This window comes from Geospiza fortis, unplaced genomic scaffold (assembly GCF_000277835.1).
Source record: "Geospiza fortis unplaced genomic scaffold, GeoFor_1.0 scaffold16, whole genome shotgun sequence".
Classification (NCBI taxonomy): domain Eukaryota; kingdom Metazoa; phylum Chordata; class Aves; order Passeriformes; family Thraupidae; genus Geospiza; species Geospiza fortis.
Window position 1 is genome coordinate 13785316 of NW_005054302.1, and position 24515 is coordinate 13809830.

Genomic DNA, 24515 nt, shown 5'->3' on the forward strand with positions numbered 1-24515 from the left:
CTGGAACAGAGCTAATTATCCACCTTTGTAAGTGGTGTGCCCAAGTCAGGTACCTGATCTTCAAAGTAGTGAAGCATCCACTGACTTCAAATCTACTTCCTTATAGCTGAGGTAATTGCAGGAGATAATGATTACCTTTAAAATACAAAAATCTTATTTTTTTGAGAGGATTTGTTCTTTCAGTTTGAGATACAAGATTATTTAAGAGTATTTAAAACAGCAGAACTGGTTTAGAATGATGTGGGGGGAACTGAAAGTAATTAGAAATGCTGTTTAAAAGAGTAGAGTGGAGAGAACATATTTTCAAAGAGTTCCACATGTAGAGTAAACACAGACATGAAGAACTCAGCATTGAGTAAATTAGGGATAGTGAATGAAAACTGTTAGAGAAAACCTAATCCAATCCTAAGTAATTGTGTTCCTTATTCATATCTTCATATTTTGGACAAACCTTTGGGTTTTTAGAAATGGGGTGTCAAATTCTCCACAGAATTCCAAGATCTTCTATTACTGTTAAAAAAGCTTAAGTCTTCCTATCAGCCTCAGTTATACTACTACTGTTGTTATTATTCCCATCATTATTATTTACGATACTGTAATGATTATGAGGAATTATAAAGCTCCTTCTGGGAGCTGAAGTCCTCCCTGATGAAGTTAGTTTGAAAATCATACCAGCTGAGGACTGAGCTTTACATGGCAAAATACTTAGAAGTGAAAAAACATAGAGGTGTGTAGGAGAAAAAAGGGATAATGGTAGAAGAACAAAAATCCAATACTGAGTTACTTAATCAGTATTGGATGGAAATGATCCATGAACATAACACCTGATTTTGCCTCTAATTACAGCTGTGGAACAGGAGATAGTGCTATTTTCATGACTTTAAACAGGGAACATTTGTTCAGAACCTGCAGGAAACTTCCCAAGGCACTCCGTATGGCTTCCCAATTACCTGCAGCTCGGTGTACTTGGTACCACACCCAACACAGTGCTGGGTTTGCAGTTCCTCATGGAGTCAGTTCCTCAGCTGTCACCTTCCTTCCTACTCTTTGGCATGATGCTTAGGCACTTCCACATCACTCAAATGTTGTACCTCATTTCCTGTTACTGTCACTCCTAATTCTCCCCAGCACCAGGGATTTCAAAGCTGCAGACACAAGTTGTGATGAACTCACACAACCCCCACTCACTGTCACCCTGCACTGCTCAGGAAAAGCAGGTACAGAAATCAGGAGTGAAGCTGAGTCCAGAAGGAAGAGAAAGGTTGGGGGAAGGTGTTTAAAGGTTGGTTTTATTTCTCACTACCCTACTCTGATTTAATTGAATTACTTTCACTGAGTTGAGCCTGCTTTGCCTGTGATGGTGATTGATCTCTCCCTAGAAACCAAGAATACACACAAACATTCTTTCACAGGGAGTACGCAGCACAGTTCCCATCAGCAGCTGCTCTGTGGCAGCTGCAACACCCAGCACTCACCATAAATCCCACTTCTGATGGATTTCTAGAGCTGTGCATTGCTTCCATAATGAAACACATTACTGCACTCAAACCTTTTTAGATGTCCAGGCAAGCAACAACTCAAGTATGTGTACTGAACTTCCTTTGCAGTTTAAGCCAATGCCAAAAGGCATTAGGAAGGACTTGAAAAATGGGTCCACATTTAAGGAACTTTGGCAAAACTTTGATGGAAATCAAGAGATAGCTCAGCAGTTTTAGGAAAGTTCATATAGGCATAATAGGAAGAATCATATAAGATTTGCAATCCAAAATGGCACATCAGACATGTATTAAACAGTTGCATTGTGAGGGGAAGGTGGAAGAGGAAAAAAAGAAATTATTGGGTAAGTTTTCCAGTAAGAAAACTGCTTCTATTGTCTAAAGGAAAAGCTCATCCATTCTATAGTCTATGAATACATAATAAATTTTGAAATATTGTAAACTAGTAAACTATTCCTAACAATGCTAACAGGCAGCTAGCCTTGAGGCTCAGAAAGTGTTAAGACCAGAATTTTTAGATTACTTTTTTCATTACTGTCAACAGAACTGAAGGAAATCCATTTTTGTAAAAATAAAATTTTGTGGGAGATAGGTACTCAATAAGAGTATAAGAAAACAAATGGTTAAGCAGATACTTGAAAAATCTGGAAAAACCTCACATTTTCATGTACGTTTCTACCACAGTCCACAGAAGTTCATCTATAGTTAGGAATTCCACTTAAAAGACCATTGAGAGCTCCCTTCAGGAATCAGAGACTCCTAATTCCAATCCAGGATCCAAAAAAGGGAGTATAATGCTCTGTCAGAGCAATTTTGTCCTTAACAAAAATGAACCTTTTTTGCACTTAAGATGACACTCGAAAAACACAGAATTTTTGTACTACATCTGCTTGTTTTTTAAAGGGTAGGAAAATCACAGATAAATAAGCCTAATGACAGATTTAAAATAACATCTACCCATTAAACTAATTTGCAAAGTTTCTATCCCTCTCCATCCAAAGAAAAACAAGCACATAAAATTCTTCTTATGCTGGAGTCATTGCACTAAATTTTACGAATTTAAGATAAACTATATGGAAATTAAAGTAATTTAAAACAGCAATTAAATACTGTCTGATGGGAAACCATACCATGCCATTATTAAGCATTTCTATATGTTATGAGATTCTGTATCATTATATAATAAAAAAATGCTACAGAAATTTAAGTTGAATATTGTATAAGACCAAGCTAATTCTCTCTGTGTTTAACAACCTTCATGTGCTGCATTGAAATACAGAGAAGGAGTACTTTCAGCTTCCGCAGAAGTGTCTCATTAAAACAAACAGGACTATCACAACAGAAAGAGTATCAACTTACAATTTAAAATTTAGCAGAAAAACACATTCCATATTGCAGTCACTCCTGACACTGTGTTTACTGCACCTGTGTGATACCTTCTGATAATGTTATCCCTTCTATCTGGATATACATTATCTCTGTGCAAGCTAGGAATATGGGTTGAATATGTATTCTTTTTCAACAGAGCAGAGGTGAGGAGAATGCAGTCCTACATAAGCAGCTATTTGGTCTCTATTCCTCTGTCATTCAAAGCAGCCCAGCATGCAAGTGTGCATGTGCAGCTATACCAAGCACCAACCCAACAATCCTACAAAAATACATAAAGAGAAAAAAGCAAATGCAGAAATAACGCAGTGCACATAAACAACATTCCAACAGCATAAGGACAAACAGCAGGGAATGGCAATTTGACAATGCAGAAGTATAAAGGCTGTATTGTCAAAATGAAAGGTGAATAGTGAAGCGATTCAACTGTTTAAGCTCTTCTGCTTCTAATCTAATCTATATCAAGCATGATTTTTGAATATTTTTAATCAATAGAAGTTGGACTTAGCATTTCATGGGAATCACTGAGTGCCTTCTACCATGGGGTCTAACGATGAAGTATACACTAGAACTAGACTTTCAAAAAAATTAAAACTGTATTAATTTTTCTCATTCTGGGGTTAGTCCCAGCGGAAGCGTGAGGCATAACCAGCTCCCAGAGAAGATGACTCTAATATTACCTAACCACATTAGTAATTAATTTTGCCTGGCTTTGATTATAGGCCCTAGACTGGATTAGATGAATGATGCTATATTATTTATTTATATGTTCCATTATGTCAATCCATATATCCATAAACTGACATATAAACCACCATTTATTTAAAGATGGTTATTAAATTCAATCTTTGAAGAGATATTTAGCTAATTAGGAGAGAATTGTGATAGGAATTTATGTAGAATTTGACTCTACGCCTGTGATAGTCATTAAGGTGAATTGTTTAGTTAAAAACTTAATAGATAAATCATTTGAGTAAAACATTGGAAAGTGGTTTTAAAAGGTTTCCAAAATTAGCAGGCACGTATACGTGACTGAGCTGATACACAGTCAATTTGTGATCCTTCTGGTGACTAATTTAACATCACTGAGATAAAATAGTCTAAGTCCTGAACAAAAGCCTAAGTTTCCTCCACTAAATTTTACAAGTATTTCTTATAGATTAGGGATCATTCTTTATAATTACAATCTTCTTATCAGTGAGCCAGCAAACCTAAGGCTCTTGGGTTATTTCAAGGTTACTTTAGTATAAAGACACTGCCCTGTTTCTTCTACTTTCATGTTTTATTTCTTAAACAAAGAGTTTCATCTAGAAGTAAGTCTATGCTGCTACCAACTAATTTTTTCCCTCTGCATGTACTCTGGTACTTTGGTTTGCACGATTTGGCCAGAACCAGTTGCACTGGGTCCACTGAGATTTAAAATACTGCTGCTTAAGAGAAAACATCTGAATAACAGACAAGGATGCACAAGGAAACACGAATCAATCAATACAAATGGTCACAGTTGGATTTATACCAAAAAGTCATCTAACCTTAACTACTACTAAATCAGAATTCCATTGTTTTTTAGCACTGTAAAAAGAAATAGCCACGATGAAGCTATTTTGGAACATGAGCATCTTGTCCATATTTATCCTGTGCACATGAACTGAGCAATCATTGCAGCATTTTGCTTCAGCTCTCCATGTGTTATTTTTGAAGAGAAAGCAGTTCTGCTGAAAAGGTATGAGTACCTGAAATCAATGAACACTTCACATATGAAATATGGATTATTTTGATGATAGAAAAAAATTATGGAGGATAAGCCCATGCACTGGATAGTCATCCATATTTTGAAATCTTGGATTCACAAGATTGGCAAGAAATTCCATGGCAATAGGTTCTTGTGTTCAGAATTTCTTTGATACACTACTTTATTCCAAGTAACACCTCTCTTCCAACATACCAGGGAATTCTACTATTATAGAAAATACCTGTTCAAATAATCATATTTTTTACCCAGTGGAATTCTCCAAACACATTTTGGTAAATACACACCAAGAAACCCAGTGAAGGTTCTGTTACTCATGACCTCTGGATACAAAAATGAGAACTTTTGTACCCAAGTTAAGTGGATTAACCAAATTCCTGGATATTGGTTAATCAGTCTATGAATCAACATTCCCAAGCCAAATGGCAGCTTTCACCTTTTTCCACTGATTGATTTTATAACTCATATGAAGATCTGTCAGTTTTTCAAAAACAGAATTACACTGATTTACATTCATATGTACACTACTAAAATTTAAAGTTGCACACAGTACTCTTGATTTGTATTCTCTGTTTGTTGTTCCTTTTGGCAATTGAATCTGAAACTTCCTAGTCTCACAGAGGATTTCTGCTAGGACCTTAGTAAAGCTATTTAGTTTCCCCATTTGCCATTTCCTTGTCTCTAAGAAAACAAAGACATGTCCAGACTCTCACAGTGATTGGAATATTATTAAGGTAGGCAAGATTAAAGCTGTGTGCAAGCTGAAGAAATCTTATAATATTCCAAGCTACATCAATGTTGCATTTCTGTAAATTGAAACTAATTAAAATTATTTCTTTCATTTTAAAGTGGTAATGCAAGAATAGTAGAACTGGAAAATTTAAACATGAAAGAAATTAAAGAAACCCAGAGTGAAAATATCACAGCATATTCTATTTTAGTGAAGAGCATATTTACTTTAGTTTTATAAAAATCCCCCTTCTTATTATATTAGTGATTACTTAGAACCACAACTTTGTATTGCAGCATTGTGTTTAAAGTTTATTGATAAACAAGTCCATGCTGCTTGAATTTACCATTCCAATCATTTGTTATGTGATGCTATTCTTTAAGAAGGATACACAGTAGTACATTTAAACAGATGAAGGCTTTTTGAGAAATAGTTGTTGTGATGCTAGAAAAAATGATGTCATGTGGTGTGGCACCCAGCCTCGACATGAAAACTGCTTATAGAATTGTGTTGCCATGCATAACACAGTCATGTAATTCTCCTGTGTTTGCTGAGATATAATTCGGTTTTGGTATTGTAATGATCTTCCTTTGCAGACACCTGCTGCCTAATCCCACTTTTGTGAAAACATAAAACTCTAGTCTTCCAATTAATTCAAATCACTATGGTATTGTACAAGGAAAAAAAAAGGAAAAGTAAGGAAAAATAATCAGTTGAACATGATTCCTGTCAGAAAGGTTTGAATCTTTGATATTTTGTTCCAAAGAACAACCTGAGTACCCTAGCTGAAAGACCTATTCTTGTAATCCATGGCATACCAATGTGAATGCTAATTGTTGAGTGATGATTACAAGAAGTATCTGGGAAACCAGACAAAATCCATTCGGAAAAATGGACTCAAATTTCCATCATGAGTCAAGTTCCTCTCTTTCCATATTTCCCTTTCTAAATCCCGTGGACATACCAACCAAGAGAAGTTTCATTTGAATCTCAGTATTCTAGGCAGCACCTATGATTTAAAAGACACTCATGAACTCATCCCCTACTTCAGACGTCTTTGTAACACAAGAATTCTTATACACTTTGACTGAAGGATAATAAATGAAATGATTGTAAATGTTTGATTGGAAAAATGAATAGCCATCACTCATACTGCTGAATCTGAAATGTCAAAATTGAATTCTCTTCTGCATGGTGCAATGACAGCATTGGGTGAGTCTGTATCCTAACCAAACCTGTATGACTTCTGCTTCCAATGCAGCCATGCTCTTACCACAGATACTACACAAGTCCTCCTACCTGCAACTCTTAGTCACTGTACCTCGAATAGACTCAGAGTTCTGATTATAGTTTATGCAGCCTTCATCAGATCAGTAGCTGAACTGCCTACACGTTAGTGACTATGCCCAAGTCAGCTATTAATCAGTGTGGGCATTCATTGGCAGCAGGTTATTCTGCTTCATCAGCTAACCCTCTTGGGCTGGAACCAGCTGCGGACCTTGGTGCTGCATGGGGCTGCACAGGGCACTGTACTACCAGAGAGTAGTAGCAAGTGGTATTTGGCTTCCCTGCTAGCTACTCCACCCATGTGGGCTTCAGCACAGCTCAGGTGCACATCCTAACATGCTTTTGTCCTACACTATGATGGCTTCACTCTGCTATTTAGAAAAGCCTGATTGAAGATACAGTCATTGCTATTTAGAACTCAGCTGCTAGAGTTGTATTCTTTTCCCTTCTTCCCACTTCATAAGTGTAGTGATTTCAACATAACGAAAGCAAGAATTATGATGATCCTCAAAAGATAAAGCAAACAACTCCAATTATCTGTGAAATTATGCATTTTCTGCATGGAGTATGAAAATACTCTGGAAAAAGACATTGTCTTTGCATCTCCCTAGGGACTGTAAAGTTTCTGTTCCTGTATTTCCTTAACAATATTGAAATTTTAATTTTGAAAGTCAAACTAAAAGTTCCTCTTCCCTTTGTCAGCTAAAAAATGCATTTTAGTATCTTGTCACTTTCACTGATCTTGCATTTTCTGCAGTAACAGTAGTAGTTTTATGCACTTTAAGCATTATTAAAAAAATCAGATAAAGTAGTTGCTTCTGGTGCTGTTCTTTAAAAATGAAATAAACACCTTTTAAAGAATTAATTATTTTAAATCCCAAAACATTAACAAATTCTACATACAAATTTACAATGACAACTTGGCTAAAATTAGGTTCAACCCAGAAAGGCCAGTTGCATAACTAGACCTTTACAAAATTCAAGGATGTTTAGAGCTTGTAACTCTTTCTGCATAATGCACATTTTCTTTCTTTTCTTTCTTGGCAGAACAAAAAGAAAATCTCTTCCCGGTGACTTCATATTGATACAGCAGCTTATAATCACTCTGGCTTATGGTGAACTCCTATGTCAATGTGTCCTACTACTGCAAATTGGCACTGAATATCTCTGCATGTGTGCATATGTTTTATCAAGGGCAGTTTCTTTCCTGGCCTTTTCAATGTTGCCTACCAAAACTCAGGCTTGGGATTTTGCATTTCCCCTAGACTTGTGTGTAATAAATAAGCATCCATTTTTCTCCTTCCTGTTCCCTCTGTTCCCTGCCTCCTGCCCACCCCTTACTACTTCTCAAATTAATACTCTTAAGAAGCTGTGTTGTAGAGTAAATGTGTAACTTACACTGTCAAAAATTTTAACTCTGAATCTCCCCTCTTCTCTTTTTCAGTTTCAAAACAAGCTTTCAGTATTTTTAAATCCCAAAGGATTTTGGTTCAGGTCTCAAGGTCCTTCACAGTCAGTAGTAAGAAAGGGAACCCCTCTTTTGGAGACATTAAAAATCATTAAATTCAGAATAGCTTTCATTTCTTGTGTTGGTTTCTTAAAATTAAATTTGGGCAAAATTTTGGATGCAAGTATAGAGACAGTAGTGGTAGGTGAGTTCTACAACCTTAGAGCTGCACAGTAGGTGTCTGAACAGCCCCAGTAATGAACCTATATTGTTAAACATTTAGGTCTTTCTGTATAGCATGTCTTTGTCATTTCCTACGCACACACTTTCAGAATTTTCAACTACCATGAAGGAATTATGGTGCAAATTTGTCAAAGAAGCTATGGAGTTGGAAGAGAAACTGACTGAAAATAGGCACAATCCTACTATGCTGGGATAACATAAATTATCCTTTGAATTCTGAATGCATATTCTGAGCTGAAATGGAATCTACAACAGTACTTTTTAAGATCTGAAGTCGTATTTAGATCTCACTTTAGGTTATATCATTAGAAGACAACAAAGTTTAAAAAAAGCAAAAAACCCCAAATAATTTTCAAGTAATCACAAGATAATTTTGATGGTCAAAAGCATAGCACCTCTAACCACCCAAACCCCACAGTGATAGCTGTAAAATATTCTTTGAAAAGGACTGAGTTACTGTTTCTCACACCAAACAGGAAAGTGAGAAAATACTGAGATGAATGAACTGGAGTGAAATAGCTTTAATTAGGAAGTTACAGGGGGGTGGTAAAGGGCTCTAGCAAGTATATGCTCAAGCTTCTTTATGTTTGAAAGGTGAAGAGAAGGAAAATTCAATAATCAAACTGAGATACCGAGCAAAATTGTTGTGGTTTGCAAAGTAAGTGCATGCCAAACCATGGAATTTAAATGGAGATTCTTGCCTATAGATCTTTGGCCTGTATTACACTGGTTCAAATTTCACTTTAAAAATATAATTTAGATACTTCCAAAGCTATGTCTTACTAGAAGCCATTTGAATTTTAACTCGTGAAATTATCTGAAAGCCCATCTTTTATTTTATAACAGTCAGTTCTCTAACAAATGTAGATTTATTTCCATCAAAATGGATTTAAATCAATAAGAAAAAAAGTTCAGCAATTCTCTCCATACCAGAATGTTTAACCTAAAATAAGGATGATATTTATTCAGATGGCATTTAAAAACAACTTCCTAACTGTAGCACATGTACATAAATGTACTATATAGGTAAAGGGGAGTTTATATTTCCACAATTTCTTGTTTTCTTCTCTGCTGTTTTCCCCATTTTGATAAACTCCTTTGTAGTATTTGTATTGTCAGACTGGATCATGGAACAACTTACAACAACTCCCCAAAGTTATGTTGAGACTTTCAGTCCAGTTAAAATTTAAACAAAATTTCAACACGCTAAAGTTTTGAGTGTTACGGTTTTCATTACTTGTATCACTCTGAAGTCTCTGTAGACTCTTCCAGTTATATAATCAATATTTTCAAAGAGCAACAAATGCTTTTTTTGAAACAGGAAATGTAAAGAGTACTGATCAATAACTATTTCTGCAGTAATATGAGAAATAAACAATAGATTTCATCACATTTCTCTTAATGATGGTTGCATGGCCTTTTACAAACAAAGAAATGGCAGAAAATGTGACCTCTGTGTTTCAACCTTTGGTTACTAAAATCAATTTTCCCTTTATAATGGGAAATAGTTATTATCCTTATAGACACATAAAGGTACTTGTATGTTTTGACAGTGGCGAAAAAAATAGAAAAGGAAAACAAAATCATGTAGAAATTTTAGCATAGACTCAGGACGTGGATCCCATCACATCTAGAGTTTTCTTAAAGTTAGTAATTTTCTGTTTCTGGCTATTCCATTAATTAGTATTTCATACTTTTTGGACTGAAGATGTAAAGTGAAATTACCATCTACAAGAGAGGAGGATCTAATTGAAACAACTCATTCAATTTTGCAAAAGCCTCCCAAAACATTGTCCTCCAATGTAGTATCACTGGCCTAACATAGACTCAGAGACTTCTTCCTCCTGATTTCTGCACAAACATTTTAATAGATATATCCTGGGGCAAAGTTAGACCTTATTTGACTTGACAAAATGAACAGAACTGGACATATTTGAAAAATATCTACATATAGAGCTTATTTCAACAAAAATAAATGGTGGTAAGTAAATACAACACAATCTGGGTGCCTGAGCCAGCACTACATTATTCCACTGGGATAACTGCAATGCAAACCAAGACTGAGGGAAGGATGATTATTACTGTTACAATTCTCTTGTGTTTCCCTGACAAACTACACTGCTGTAACAAGAGGTCCCACCCGCTTTCCACCATGCCTTCTTTCACTCTGTTTAATACTAAATGATCACTCTTTTTCTATGTAGTGCAGAAATTCTTGCATATCTCCACCTGCTAGAAATATCTTTTAACCCCAAGGGCTGCTGGGGGTGTCTGTAGACACTTGCCACCCATTTCACAATTGGACAAAATTGAAAAAGTTTTAATTTTCCAAGGTCATACAGCCTGTCAGTAGCACAGGTAGATTTCTCAGTTTCCAGCTCTTTGCTCTGACCAGAAAGCTTTCCTGCTCTTTTCTGTGCAGTTACAACCCTGGAAACTATTCTTCTCCCAATAGGCACAGCACAGGGAGCCACAGCATAGCTTTATCTAGCCTGCCTCCACAGTAATATTTAATTTCTAAGCTCAAAGAACTCTCTCATGGGGTAAAAAAGTAATTTGTTCTCTAGGTTAAATTTATTCTTGGTTTTTCTGATGAGCCAAGACTCTAGCAATTACTGTGACAGATGGAGTGATGATTTTTATGATGTGGAAACTTGTCCACAGGAATGAAACTGAAATCTCCAAACCTATTTCTCACAGTGGCCTTTAGACAGTTGTCAGGTAATAATTGTCACTGTGGACAAAGTCTGAAATAGTGAATGGCTCCAGTAGCTTGTTACTGCAGCACTCCTTAGCAGAGTGACACTTTCTGATAAATTTTTGTCATTTATTCTGAATATACTTGAACCAGAAAGGGAACCAATATATGGGTTTGAATTTCTCCCCACACTCAGAAGAATTTGAACATTGTATTTGGAGGTTTAGTACTCTGTCATTTTGGAAGGACTGTTTCAAGGTGATTTTCAGAGAGCAGAATGACATGTTTGAGAGGCTGCTTACGTACATTGAAAACAATAACATATCTCACAGAAATGACGATTTCAAACAAGAAAGTTGTTGTGTGAACTGGGTTAGGAACTCGCTGGGTTTTCATGGGATTATTTTCATGCCTTGTGTTTAGGCAGCCAGTGCTGTAGCCAGCCTTAGTGGTGAATGGCAGCCTCTGAGGCTGAGACATCAGGCACAACTTCAATTTGGAGGGTCATGCTCCACCACAAGTTCCCCATGCCTGGTGACTGAATGCCCTGGACAAAATCCTTGGGCACAAAACCATTAAAAATAGCCTGACACTTGTCTAGTCTCCTGGTTCTAGTCTTCACCATTAATCCAGAAAAAATACATAGAGACTGACTTTTGATACTTTGGGAGCATTTTCTGTGACTTACTTAGAGACTGAGACTCAGAACTTGCTGACAGGCATGGAAAGGAAGGAGACATCTTTCCTTTGTTCACAGATGTCTCCTTGTAGCTCTGCTTGTAATCAAAACAGCAGGAAGATTTTAATACTAGTGATTTAAAGATGTTTTCTTACTGAGAACTGTCTTTTTTTCTTCTGTAAAGACATAGTAAAGAAAATACTGCTACTTAACTGAACTGAATTAATATTTCTGTCCATTTTATGAGCTAAGAATATACAGTTTAATTTTCATGGGTGCAGACTGTGAACAAAAGGAGATCTGTAACACAAGAAAGCACATTATCTCTGAAAATCAAACCATATTAAAAAAATACGGAACATTTCCCAAATGACAGAGCAGAACAAATACCTTAATTTTTCTCTTTTAAAATTTTTATTCTAGTCTGTTTAACTATAGTAGTTATTATTCTTAATATAACTGAGAGGATTATTTTACTGACAAAGCAAAGCAAATAGAATTAAATTACTTGCTCAACTGAAGAAAATTAGGCAGCAGCACAACTGCAAATAAAGCCCAGCAGCTCTAACCTGAAGCACTGCATCTAAACCTGAAAGGCTTCTGCAACTTCACATAATTAAACACTTGAACTGTAGAGGTTTTATGCCTTCACAGGTTAAGATTCTCCTGCAAGCATCTCTCTGAGTTTTTGAAAATTGCATCTTCCTAGCAATTTTAATTAATAGTGTCCAAAATAGAAGACTCCTCATGAAAAAAAGGAAAGCACTTAAGTGAGTTTATGGGAATGTTTGTGCTTATTAGGGTCAGAGACTCACTCACACAAAATAGCATGAGAGCTGAGATTGAAAGGCAGCATCATTTTTCTTTCATTAACCCTAACAGTTATATGGCTGGATCATTTACTTGAAGAGAACACTTCAGTCAGGATTAAACAGAAATTATAGGAAACTGTTCCCGTTAAGACTTTCTAATTTGTTAAATGAAAGTGATAAAAAAAATCCACAATTAACTTCTATCATTTGCAAAGATCCTTAAATAATTTAAAGGCCTCAGGACGCTGATTCACAAGCAGGGACAATCTACGTTGAACACTGCATTTAAGTTGCAGACAGTTAATCAGCACAGTGTATGCTGATTGTGTTTTCCCTTATAACTATAAAATATTGTAGATCTGAAGGTGTTTTCAGAAGCAGCACAACCCTGTCAAGCATAATGTGCACATAGTTGTATTCATCTGGGCTGCCACCCACTGTGATGTGTGCTCCTGCCAGTGAGTCAAGGTCTCCAGGCTTATTTTTAGAGAGGTCTAGGAGCTAAAGAAGTGCTTGAATTGCTAAAGATGTTGTTCAAGGAGTGAAGGCTATAGCACTTACATAGCTGATTCTCACTGAAATCATCAACAAGATGCTTCAATTCCCATCAGTATGAACATCAGCACCCAAGCCAACCCTTGTGATGACCAATTTAATCTCAAATTTCTTAGGGGTTGGTATATGCTCTGTGCCTCTGAATGCCTACATTTGTGTACAACTATGCCTTAAAAATAATTTCTCAAAACTAAAACCCACAGTATTCTCTTTTTAAAATGCCACCTTATGATTCTAGGGAGCTGCTTCACTAAGAATTATTTTAACCAGGTATCTTATATTTTCAAAAGATGAGGTTTTTTTGGTGACTATAAGGTTAGTTTGTTTTCATTGACACTGAATAAGCTGAACCTTGCTATTGCCTATTTTTATGTTCAAAAATCCACAGAAAGAATTGTGAACTTATTCCCCTCCACTGTCTTTAAGCAATGTTTTTTTAATAGTAGTACTTCATTATATATAAGCTTGCTGTCTGTGGATGGGTTGTGTAAAATGCAGATTAGTGCAGAAGCTGATCTGAAGGTGTTAAAATAAGAAGCACAAATGCACCCTGATTCTTGTTTTAAATATTTGAGTATTTACATGCATTTGACCTAAACAGACTATTTTCCCATTTTGTAATTAGTATTTGAAATTGCTACAAAAAAAAACCCACCAACCAACCAACCAAAAAGCCAGGCAAACAAAGAGAACTAAACAGTAGAAGTTATTTTGAGAAGGTATTTTTAAATTCAAGAAAGGTGGTTGTGTTTATGTGGGCCAAATTAAAGACTCGATTTCATAATATCATTGCTATTTTACTGGTTGTTTGATAGGCTCCATTCTCAGGTTGCCAGGCATTTCAGAACCACAAAACATGGCAAGATGTGTTTTGGGAGATATAATTCCCCTATTAAACACATGGGATTGAACAGGGGACGATGAGTACTCCTGTACAGTGTGAATTTCAATCAAGATGACAAGAGCCTCCCTGGAAGGCAGCCACACACAGGTGCAGTTATGTGCATCACTCTGACAATAAGCTCGCTCCCAGCAGGTTACTGGGAAGGAAAAGGCTGTGCAGATATTAATAATGAGAGAGTGACTACCAGAGAGACTCACTATTCACACCTTTGAGGGCAGCTACCTTAATTTCCTCGCAGAGTCTATCAACAGTGATCAGCACCTCCTCAGTGGCCTCATGGCCCCTGGAGGGATCCCAGGGATCCCTAAAACTACATGGGGGGACCACAGGCAGCAGTGTTTAGGGTAGACATGCACCAGGCTGGCTGCAGAGACCACAGGAGTACAGTGACCCTTCAGTGTCACACACTGGAAGCAGCGTCACACATCAAGGTTTTGGACACTGCAGTCTCCTGACCCATATGCCTGCATCCATTTCAGCACACTTTTATTCCTGTGGCTTTTAAGAGTTCCACAATGCTCAGTTACCCTTGAATACCGATGCAAAGGTACACACTTTACTTCCAAGACTCTGCCCTAGAGCCTCATGCCAACATTATCTTCTCTCCCTAATCCCCATCTCAAAGAAAGTAGAGGTCATTCTAAAAAATGCTGTCAATAATCTGATTCATCAAATACCTTGAAATGAAGCCCAACTATTAGTTCCTTCCCTACATGTACTCAAAAAAAAAAAAAAAAAAGCAATCATATGTTCAGAGACTTATTAAAAAAGCAAATACTTCTAGAGTAAAAACAGAAAGTAAAAAAAAGCCAAAAATTTAAAAGTTTCAGGGCAGCCCTATACCAAAAAGTATACTGGCAACTAGAGGGCCAGAAAGATTTTGGTGAAAACAAGGAAGTGAATTCTGGGAAAAAACAAAGCATTTTTCAAGTGTGTCTTTGTAGAGGGGAATGCAATGAAGTTCTCAGTGCAAAGCCTGGGAACACTTTGTTCCACACAGTGTTGAAATAAAATATCAGGTTTGTAGAAAGAGGGTTACATCTATGAGCTCTGACTTCCTTTCACTGCCAATAATCTTCTATTCGTAGACATAATAGTCAATAATGACAGAGGCCAGAACATGAGTACTCCACATCCATTCCCACATGGTGCTCTCGAAGGAAAACTCACTACTCCAAAATTCTCTCTCTACTCCTGCCTTCAATGGTACAGATTTTCAGCTGTTGCACATTGACATAGCTCTCTTAATATCAATTCATATGAACCGATATCTCAATGAAAAAACTAATTACACTTATCCTAAAATGGAAGTACATTGTTCTAGACCTCCAAATCTCTCAGGAGTTAACAGGCCACCATAAAAGCCAGGGTTATAAACTTGAATTTATTCTAGACAAATAAAGCTTTGCCCTATGAATTCTCTGCCTATTAAGTTAATGAGCCTTGACAAAACAATCATCTGAGGAGCAGCTGACAAATTATCTGGAGCAGCAATTTGAAAGGCGTTGGCTGGCTTACAAACATTTCAGTTGGGAGAATATGGCATCATGTTCCTCTTCCTCTGGAAGAGTCATTTGTCAAACCGAATTTCCTGCAGATCAACAGCAGATTCCCAATATTGGAGTGCTGAGATACAACAATAACTGTAATTACTAAGTAAATAATCCCTGCCATTTCCTCCCCAAACTTGAGGCTCACAAATGCTGATGCAGAACTCTCTCTAGGAAATCTGCATGAAGAAAGCGAAGTACATTCTTATTTTTGATTGGAGCTCATTGAAGTGTTTAATGTGAAGCAAAAGAGCTTTAAGGAATTCAGGTGAGTAGAGGGGGACTTTTCAAAATACTTGGTCAGTATCTTGAAGATTATATTTTAGTGTAACTTCCCACAGAGATGATGGTATCACAGCTGTGGATCTAAAACAGGGTCCTTTACTGGATTAATTCTTCAAAATTTTCCACACAATACAGTCCTGAACCACATTGCCTTTGGGAAATTTAGGGCTGTGTACATTAAGTACTCTTGGAAGAACAGCCACTTGTCTGTGAATACGGAGTCCATTTGGAAATTGAATCATGATCCACTGTAAAGCTGTCACTTTCCTTACCAAAGGCATTTGCTGAAATATTATTTCAAATGTCTTCCTCCACACTCAACTATTCAGAGTCCTGTGGAAAAGATGACAGTACTGAGAACATGGAAAAATGTCATATTTTCCATCTGAATGTTATTTCACAGTGTGAAGGAACTACAAATTATAGTAATCAGTTGCCTCTGCAACAGCATGTAGCAAAGTATAGCACAGAGCATTTAACCATGAATTGTGTCTTTTCTCATATTTTGTGTTCTTTTTGCAGTTTTTGTTGGACTCTTGATTTAAACAAACTCATTAAATATACAAGGACTAGAGCTCAAAACTATATCAAAGTAGAATGAAGATAAATGAAACCATGTTCTTAAAGAGAATTGTTAACTCACACACAGTAGAATAATACCCAGCTTTCCAAGTCCTGATGTCAGGCTATCAAATATCTGATGACCAAGTATTCAATCAATCAATCATAAAGCAAAAGAATGTACAGAATTGTACATTCAGATGCCAAAATGGCCTAGCTTTATGAGCCTTCCAGAGATCAACTGATTATTGACTACTAAGTATGTGGCTGCAGGAAGCAGCCTTAACATAATCTTTTCTCCCAACCTCTCTCCAGAGTAGTCATGTCTGGAGAGATCAACCATTCAGCAATGAACTACCTCTCTCTGTGGTTAGCAAGGCACTCAACTCCATGGCCCCAACATCCACTAGAACCCAATCACTCAACTTTCTAGTTCAAGTTGGAACCTTTCATTCTAAGGGGAACATTGAAAGAATCTTTCTATAATGAACTCTTCCACTGTCTTATTCTAAAACCTCAGAAGAATTACCATGCACAGTTAAATTACTCATATTTATACTTGACCTAAAGAATCAGAGTAATTTTACAACTTTTTGCCCAGTTATGAAATTTAAGGCAACATTAGCAAAGAAATTAAAATATTGTGGGTAGCTCTGTTAGTGCCTGGCACCCTTGTGCAGATATTTACACCTTTATAAAACACTGTAATAATCACTCAAACTTGTTTCACTCAAAATTGCACTGGGCTGAACAGCTTGACTAATCACTTGGACCACTTTGATTAAGCATCTTTTTACAAATTCTAGAAACGACACAGTTTTCATTCTAATAAACTGACATCTTCTGCATGGTTTTGCCACATCTGTAACATTCTTTGCTAGTATTTGTCTTCTTTCTTTTTTAATGGAGCTTTCCATTTCATAAAATTACAATGCCTTTAACCGCTGTCTTCCTAACCCCCAGGGTTTCTTTCCTGTTAGTGTATCTTACATTAATTAACCATTTTACTTTCCACTTACACGTCTGCTCTTCCCACATTATTCTTTGCTTTGAAAAATGTTTTCTGTTGAAAATGTCTATGATCAAAGCTCCAAACATAATTATTTTTCTTCTGTTCTAGAATAAAAAAGATGATAGAATTTTTCCTAGCAAAGGAAGCACTCTAGAAAAATTGTGCCTAACTCTTTCTCTATCTCCCAAATATTGTTTGCAAATGGTTTACTACTATCCTTGTAGTCTATAGAAAAATAGCTGGGTTATACTAGTGTAAGATTTTGCAGTCTGCTTTCCTTCATTAAATATTTATCAGGAAGCATTCACTGACAATGTTTTACAGAAAGATCTTCCATTATTTCAGTCATGGAAATGTTCATAACTTTAGGCTTTCCTAACTGTCCTCTCAAAGCACAGCTAGCCTAGGGAATGTTGAATTTAAAATGCATTCTTAACCATGATTTGGTGAGGGAGGTGATTATTTTTTGCTCTATTTCTTCTGAATGGCTTAGGCAGCTGTCCTATAAACCCAGAGATGCTCAGTGAACTAAGTATGCACAACAAAGGAATAAACTGACTGAATCAAAACAAATTACTACAGCTTTCAGTGAAGTCTTGGTCACTTTCCATACTCAAAGAGAAACAAACACTGAATTCAGTTGCAAACTGTGGTACATATTATGTAACCTATTTTAGAGCACCATTCCAATGGATCAAAACATTGCCTGTGTTCATCACTGGATTTTGGATGACCAAAATTATATACCAAGGTAACATGTATCTCCCAGTGGTGCAGATGTGAAAGCATGGTTAAAAATAAGCACAAGCTGTAGAAAAAGATCTATGGTGAAGATGCAAACTATGAGATAAATCCAGTGATGTTCATGCACTTTAACAAAGGAGGTGAGGAAGAAGCGCATGCAGTACCTGGTGATCTCAGAGTCAGGGAGCAGGCCTACGTGGTAGTGGGGGTAGGGAGCTGAAAGAAGGAAGCTTTTGTCACACTCGACAGGGGAATAGTGCCTAGGAGAAGGTGGTTTATCACACAGTTTGTTCACAGTGCTGTAAACAGGTTCAGGAGGCCTGGTGATACAGAGACAAGAGTAAAAGGTCAGGTGCATATTAGTTGCTGAGAATATAGAGAAAACACAGCAATCATTTTAAAAGCATGCATAGCAAATCTGTCAAGAGCTTTTCAGTGGGGCTTTTCCAACAAGTAAAGTGTGCTGTTAAAGGAATTGTTAGCGTTTGATAACACTGGTGTGGCATTCAAGTAGTTGCACATAAATATACACAATACAAGTGGACCATAAAACTGCTCTATGGGAAGCGTGGCACTGAAAGGGAATATCTTATCTCTGAAGTTGAGAAAGTGAGGCATCTCCCCAATAATATTTCTACTTTTTTTTTAAGTCTAACATCTACACAGCTTTCTGTGATCTTAAGTTTGAGTACAGCATAGAAGAAAATAAGTTTGTTACCTGAAAAAAGAACTATATTTTACCCATTAATTTGTAATATAGATGAAGTACATATTACTTGTTAATACAACATACTCCTGTCCCAGTGAGCTGGGACTTTGCAAGCAGAGCTGTTGTCAAAGTGCCCCATATTCTAGAATAACACTGATGGCCAGAAACTGTGCGAGCAATTCATCTCATTGGCAGGCAATTCGTTGCGATTCAAGAGTTCTTTGCTCTCTTTCCAGATTCAGCCTTCAAAATCTCATTATGCAGCCTGCATCTGAAACAGTTAACCTCACTGCCAAGGCTACTGCAATCGCACTTGCAGGGCTGCTCCAAGCTGCAAGCAGCAGCCTGTGAGGTTAGATACAAAGAGTAAGAGCTTAAAACTAAAATTTCCCTCCTGCTGCTGCGAGCCACCTGCCCGGGGGAGGCAATACTTACCACAGCCCGGCCAGGAGCCGTCTGGGAGAGGGGAGAAGGGAATGCAGCCTTTAGTATCAACCAGCCAGGGATCCGCGGGAGACCAACGGCGAGCAGTTTGCAAAACAAACCCACACCACTTCCACAGTGCATCTCCCACCTTGGAACTTCCCTGCCTTGGCCCCAGGACACACCTTGGTGCCTGCTGGCCCTGTGAAGCTCGACTCATTGTTTCCTGACATTTCTGCTCTAAAGAGTGGCAAGGGTCAATTGCTATCATATCCATGCTTCTGCCACAAGATCCAGGGTATGCCACTGCCTTTCATCACTGTCATATAATATTAGCTAGATGGAAATCTTATTTCAGAAGCCTGAAAATATCAAGAGGCCAAGAAGTTAATGAACTTTTTTTGTTCTTTCGGCTGCACTATGCCTCACATGGGCGTGGGTTTTGCTGTGACTTTCACAGGTACCAGAATTTATTACAGTCATGGATGTGCTAGTAGATACAGAGAATCTATTAGCTTCTGAGTTTGTCCTCTGGGGGAAAAGGAGTAGCTGCTTTACTTAAAAACTGGTCTTACTCAATGTTAGTAACATTATTCATAGCAATCTGCCCACGATTTGAGAACTCTCTGTGCCTGAATTTCCCAGGGAAAACTTTACAGTTAAAAAACTGGCAATTTAAGATTACCAAATAGCAAAATAGCAAAGCTGTCACTCATTTGGTTATAAAGCATTGTGTGTCAAGCACTTAGTAAAATCCCTTTAAAAATGTTTAAGATAGCAATCATTTTCTATCAGTATATTTCACTTGTTCCAGAGGGATGGATTTAATAATTTATCTACTAAATCAATTGTTGCTTTCAATTAAAAAAAAAGCAGATAAAAACTATTCTATTTCACTGTTGTCCAACACTGCCTTTTATTCCCTTGGAAACTACTTTTGCTTTTAGGCAATATATGAAAGAACAAGTACAAATATCAAATATGAATGATACCTACTAAGAAAATTGAAGAAATATTTCCCCAGTGCAGGAAGATGAATAAAAACTGTAGATTCCTCCATGGCTTAAAACACCAATCAGTCCATAAAAAATTTGTTAGTGTCCTCTATTCAAGTTAATTGTCTTCTCTGTGTAGTAGACAACATCAGAGTGTTGCTAGCCCTTGGATATATTGTGAATGCTCAAACTACACTGAGTCATCAGTCAGTGACCATCCAACCTCATGCTGAGACACAAATCATGCCACAGACATGGGCAGATATGAGGAATTTCTTTGTTAATTGAGAGTTACTAGCTGCCTCCAAAAGCAAAATGAAGTTAAACATGCAACATCTACCTAGATATTGACACTGAATTAGTCCTTCAAGTATAAACACAAAGTCCTAACAAATTGTCTTACCAGGGCCAGCAAATTTTAAAACACTCAGCAAATGTTAATATGTTTTAAAACATTTCTGAACAATTTTTCACTCCATTCAGTCTTCCTGGGTGGTAAGATAACAGGAAACTGGAACAAGTCTGACTATAAAGTCCTGTACTCACTGATATTATGTAAGTGCTATTGTGACCTAGTTAACATCATACCCTCTGTATTTGAGCTGCAGAGAGAGGTCGTAAGGTTAAGAAAAGGAATTTATACTTCTTATCCTTTTAAAACTGGTACTCTGGTTAGAAGAAGATTTAGGATATCAGATAATTCTAGTTATGAGTACACTTTGTATAAGGCCTATGAAATGGTCTGAGATCACCACAGCCACCTGATTCCCTTCAGATGTCACTTCTTCAAGGTCACTGAGAGCATGGACAGCACTGGTCCTTCAGATGCCTCTATCCTATTCAGATGCATAGGCTAACAACTACCAGCTGCATAGTTGGGCTCTGACTGCATGTTTTATTGGCACAGAAAAGCAAGAATTTAGGAAAAAAAAAAAGGCAGTACATAACATCCAGTGTCCAGGACAAGTATAATCTTATTTTCTCTCTCAATGTGGTGTAGTAAATATGAATTAAGTAGTGTAAAAATATTTGAAAGTTGGGATAAAAAATATCAAGTATAGAAATGACTAAAATGATATAGGGCAGATCAGTGTCCTGCTCATAAAAACTGTGTTCCATTAATCATAAAAAGTAATTTGAGATACTTGCTGCAACAGCCTGTCTTCAAATATCTTCCTCATTCTTCACTTTCTCTATGGCAAACTTGTACTTAACTACAATAGTAGCCACCTACTAGAAAAAAACAATACCCTATTATAAAGAAGAAGATTATGAAGACCACCCAGCTTTATTAAATAATTGTTCTAATGCAGCATTTTCTCGTGCCATTTATATTTTGCCTCACAGAAAGAAGAAAGACTTCTTTCCAAAGGGATCAGCCCACATGATAAATCCTGTCTCGCACATCTTCTCCAGTGCTATGACAGAGACGGATTGTCCTCTCTCAAAGCATGAGATAATGAGAATGCTATTTAGAAAGAGTTTTTAATGTGCCATTATGAAAAAATACAGCCAAGGTCACCTCAACTTTTCTTGCAAGAATAATTAAGAGCCAAACTGAACATAAACATTGAGGCCTTACTTTATGATGCACTAATTCTTCAAATGAATTTAAAAACATGTAGCAAGCCACTTAGCATGCTTTAAGAAAAGTGTAAAGGCTAGATATATATTATTTAAGCTCTAATTCACTGCAGTTTATGTGCAATTGCATCCCTTTCAGATACAGCAAGTATAGCTTCACAGGTTTAATTTAAAAATAAATGCTAAGCAGTTTTTGAAACTTTTTTTGAGGAAGAATAAAGAACTATATTATTGAATTTCTTTTATCCATTATCTTCATTTTTGTCAATACCTATGCATAAAACATCACCTTAAAATACCAAATTTGCGAATATTACTGTATTTATCTTTGATAATTGCAATATCTCTTTTAAAGAGAAATTATGTAATGTGGATCTACTCTGAAAAACAACTAACTACTGCTGTAACTTCTTAGTCAGATCTGCTCCTCTTCTGCCTTTACACTGCTTGTTTAGTGACAAACAGGCATCACAGTTCTCTGTCTTTATCAGTGAGGTAAAAACAAAGCTTTCTGACAAATAAGAGCAGCAAGTACTAGGTCTGGATGGACAGTAACAACTACATTAGTCTAAGAATAAAGCACACAATAGTAAAGGAAGGCAACAGAAAATGTAAGTAGTAAATATAAGTAGCAGCATAGCATGGCTTGAACATGCCCCAGCAGAGAGTTCAACTCACAGGACAGAGAATCAAGTCACTTAATGCCAAAGGTAAGATTTTAAATGGTAACATGAACAGCAGAGAGTCACTCTTCCAGCAAGGAAAAAAAAAAAAAGCTGAAAGCTGGAATTGTCATTCAGAACAAACGTAACAGCAGCGAGGCATAATTCTTACAGAAAGGTAGAACTAATTGGTGGAAAAGACAACAGTAACAGTGGGAAGTAGAAAATCGTCCGCAAAGGAAAAAAAAAAAAAAGCTGAAAGCTGGAATTGTCATTCAGAACAAACGTAACAGCAGCGAGGCATAATTCTTACAGAAAGGTAGAACTAATTGGTGGAAAAGACAACAGTAACAGTGGGAAGTAGAAAATCGATCTAACACTGGTTTTATTTATTTCATAACAGATTGTGTAAAGCGAATATTCCTTGTTGTTTGCAGTCCTTATTATTCCTTGATTAGGTCATCATTGTTTTTTTGTTTCAGGCTGACTTAATTGTGGAACAGAAGTTATAAAAGAATGGCATTTTTAAAAACCATTCTCCCCTCATCATCATGCAGGGTCTTCAATTTATAAAACTTTTTTTTTTTATGGAATCCTGTTTGGTACGGATCAAATGCCAACACACAGCACATTAAATGTTAACAGTTTCAGGTTTTAAAACATTTTAAAACCTTTTATGATATGGAAAGAAACCAGCTCAGCTTTCACAACATATTAAGTATGCAGAGCTATAGCCAGGAAACAATATGAGAGAAAATAAATCTCCCACTGCTAAAAGTTTACAATTTTTTTGTTGTTGTTTTTGAATAGCAATTATTAATTGTATCCAAGTTCCATAAAGACATTTAACACATTAGTTTTGCTAATATAATGTCGCTGAGAAGTAGACAAAGAACTTTTTAAGTATTTCACTATTGAACGAAAAATCAATGGCAATTTAAGACAAACAAATTTTCCATTTCTAATAGCCCGTGATTTTTATATATATGTCCTTTGACTGAGCTACTCAGTCATATAACCTTCTAGAAGAACCACATACCTTACTGTTCAATAGGGTAATTAGAACTTATAGTTGATTTTATTTCATAGGTTGTGCCCTGGCAATTTAAATGAGACCAAATCCCTCATATGACATGTTTATTTCAACTAAATGAAAGACAGAGGAGGACTATGAAGAGCTGGAGGAAAACACCTGAAGTACAGTACATTAGTTCTTTCTGGAAACTCTAAAACTAATAATTTCTCAGCTTTTCAGTTATTAACTGCTGTTTTCATATGCCTTGAAGATTTCTTTAACTGCAAAACAAGTGCTTTTTTTAGCACAGTCATGAAGATTAAGGATTGCCTTGTTCCTCTTAACAGTACTATTTTAACATTTTAATCAAGTTTGCAAATGAAATGGACTACAAGAATGCATAAGTAGAATTTAGAACTTCTAATATTCTACACCCAATTCTTCACTTATTTTTCTTAACCATAAGGAATTAGGGAAATTAAATGACTGCTTAATTTTGAAAAAAAAAATCAGCAGTGATTTTCTGTTGCAGTGATGGAAAAGAAGGCTGTTTCACACAGGAATGGAGAGACCGTCGGACCAAAGGTCCAAGAGCCCTGCAGTGACTGTTCAGGAAACAGGGACCAGCAAAGAATGGCCCTCACCTGCTCAGCTGCCAAAAATCAGCGAGGATCACACAGACCAGAAATTAAATCCTAGAAGACTGTAGTCAATAGGCCTGTCCACCATGAATCAGCAATTATTCTCATTCATATTTGAACATTTTTATATTCTTAGGCTTCACAACTCCCTGTGCACAAACTGATGATGACATACCCAAAAATCTCTACCTTTGTCTACTCCAAGCCTGTTACTTGGTTGCACATTCATAACCTAGGGTAACATTTAAATAACCTTCTATTTGCCATACTTTAAACTTACAATGCATTGCAAACTCCCGGTATCTGAGTTGTTAATAAGTGGTATTAGTCCTTGCCTGTTGCATTCT

The 24515-nt window shown here is 36.6% G+C and overlaps 1 protein-coding gene across 3 annotated transcripts in view; it reads right to left on the minus strand.

Moving 5' to 3' along the window:
* Positions 1–24515, minus strand: part of DLG2 (discs large MAGUK scaffold protein 2) — a 911187-nt gene that overhangs the window by 247716 nt on the left and 638956 nt on the right. For all 3 annotated transcript variants that reach the window (XM_031066024.1, XM_031066022.1, XM_031066023.1), the window contains one exon: positions 18304–18459. In XM_031066024.1, the coding sequence (XP_030921884.1) occupies positions 18304–18459 (156 nt within the window). The remainder of the gene's footprint in view (positions 1–18303; positions 18460–24515) is intronic.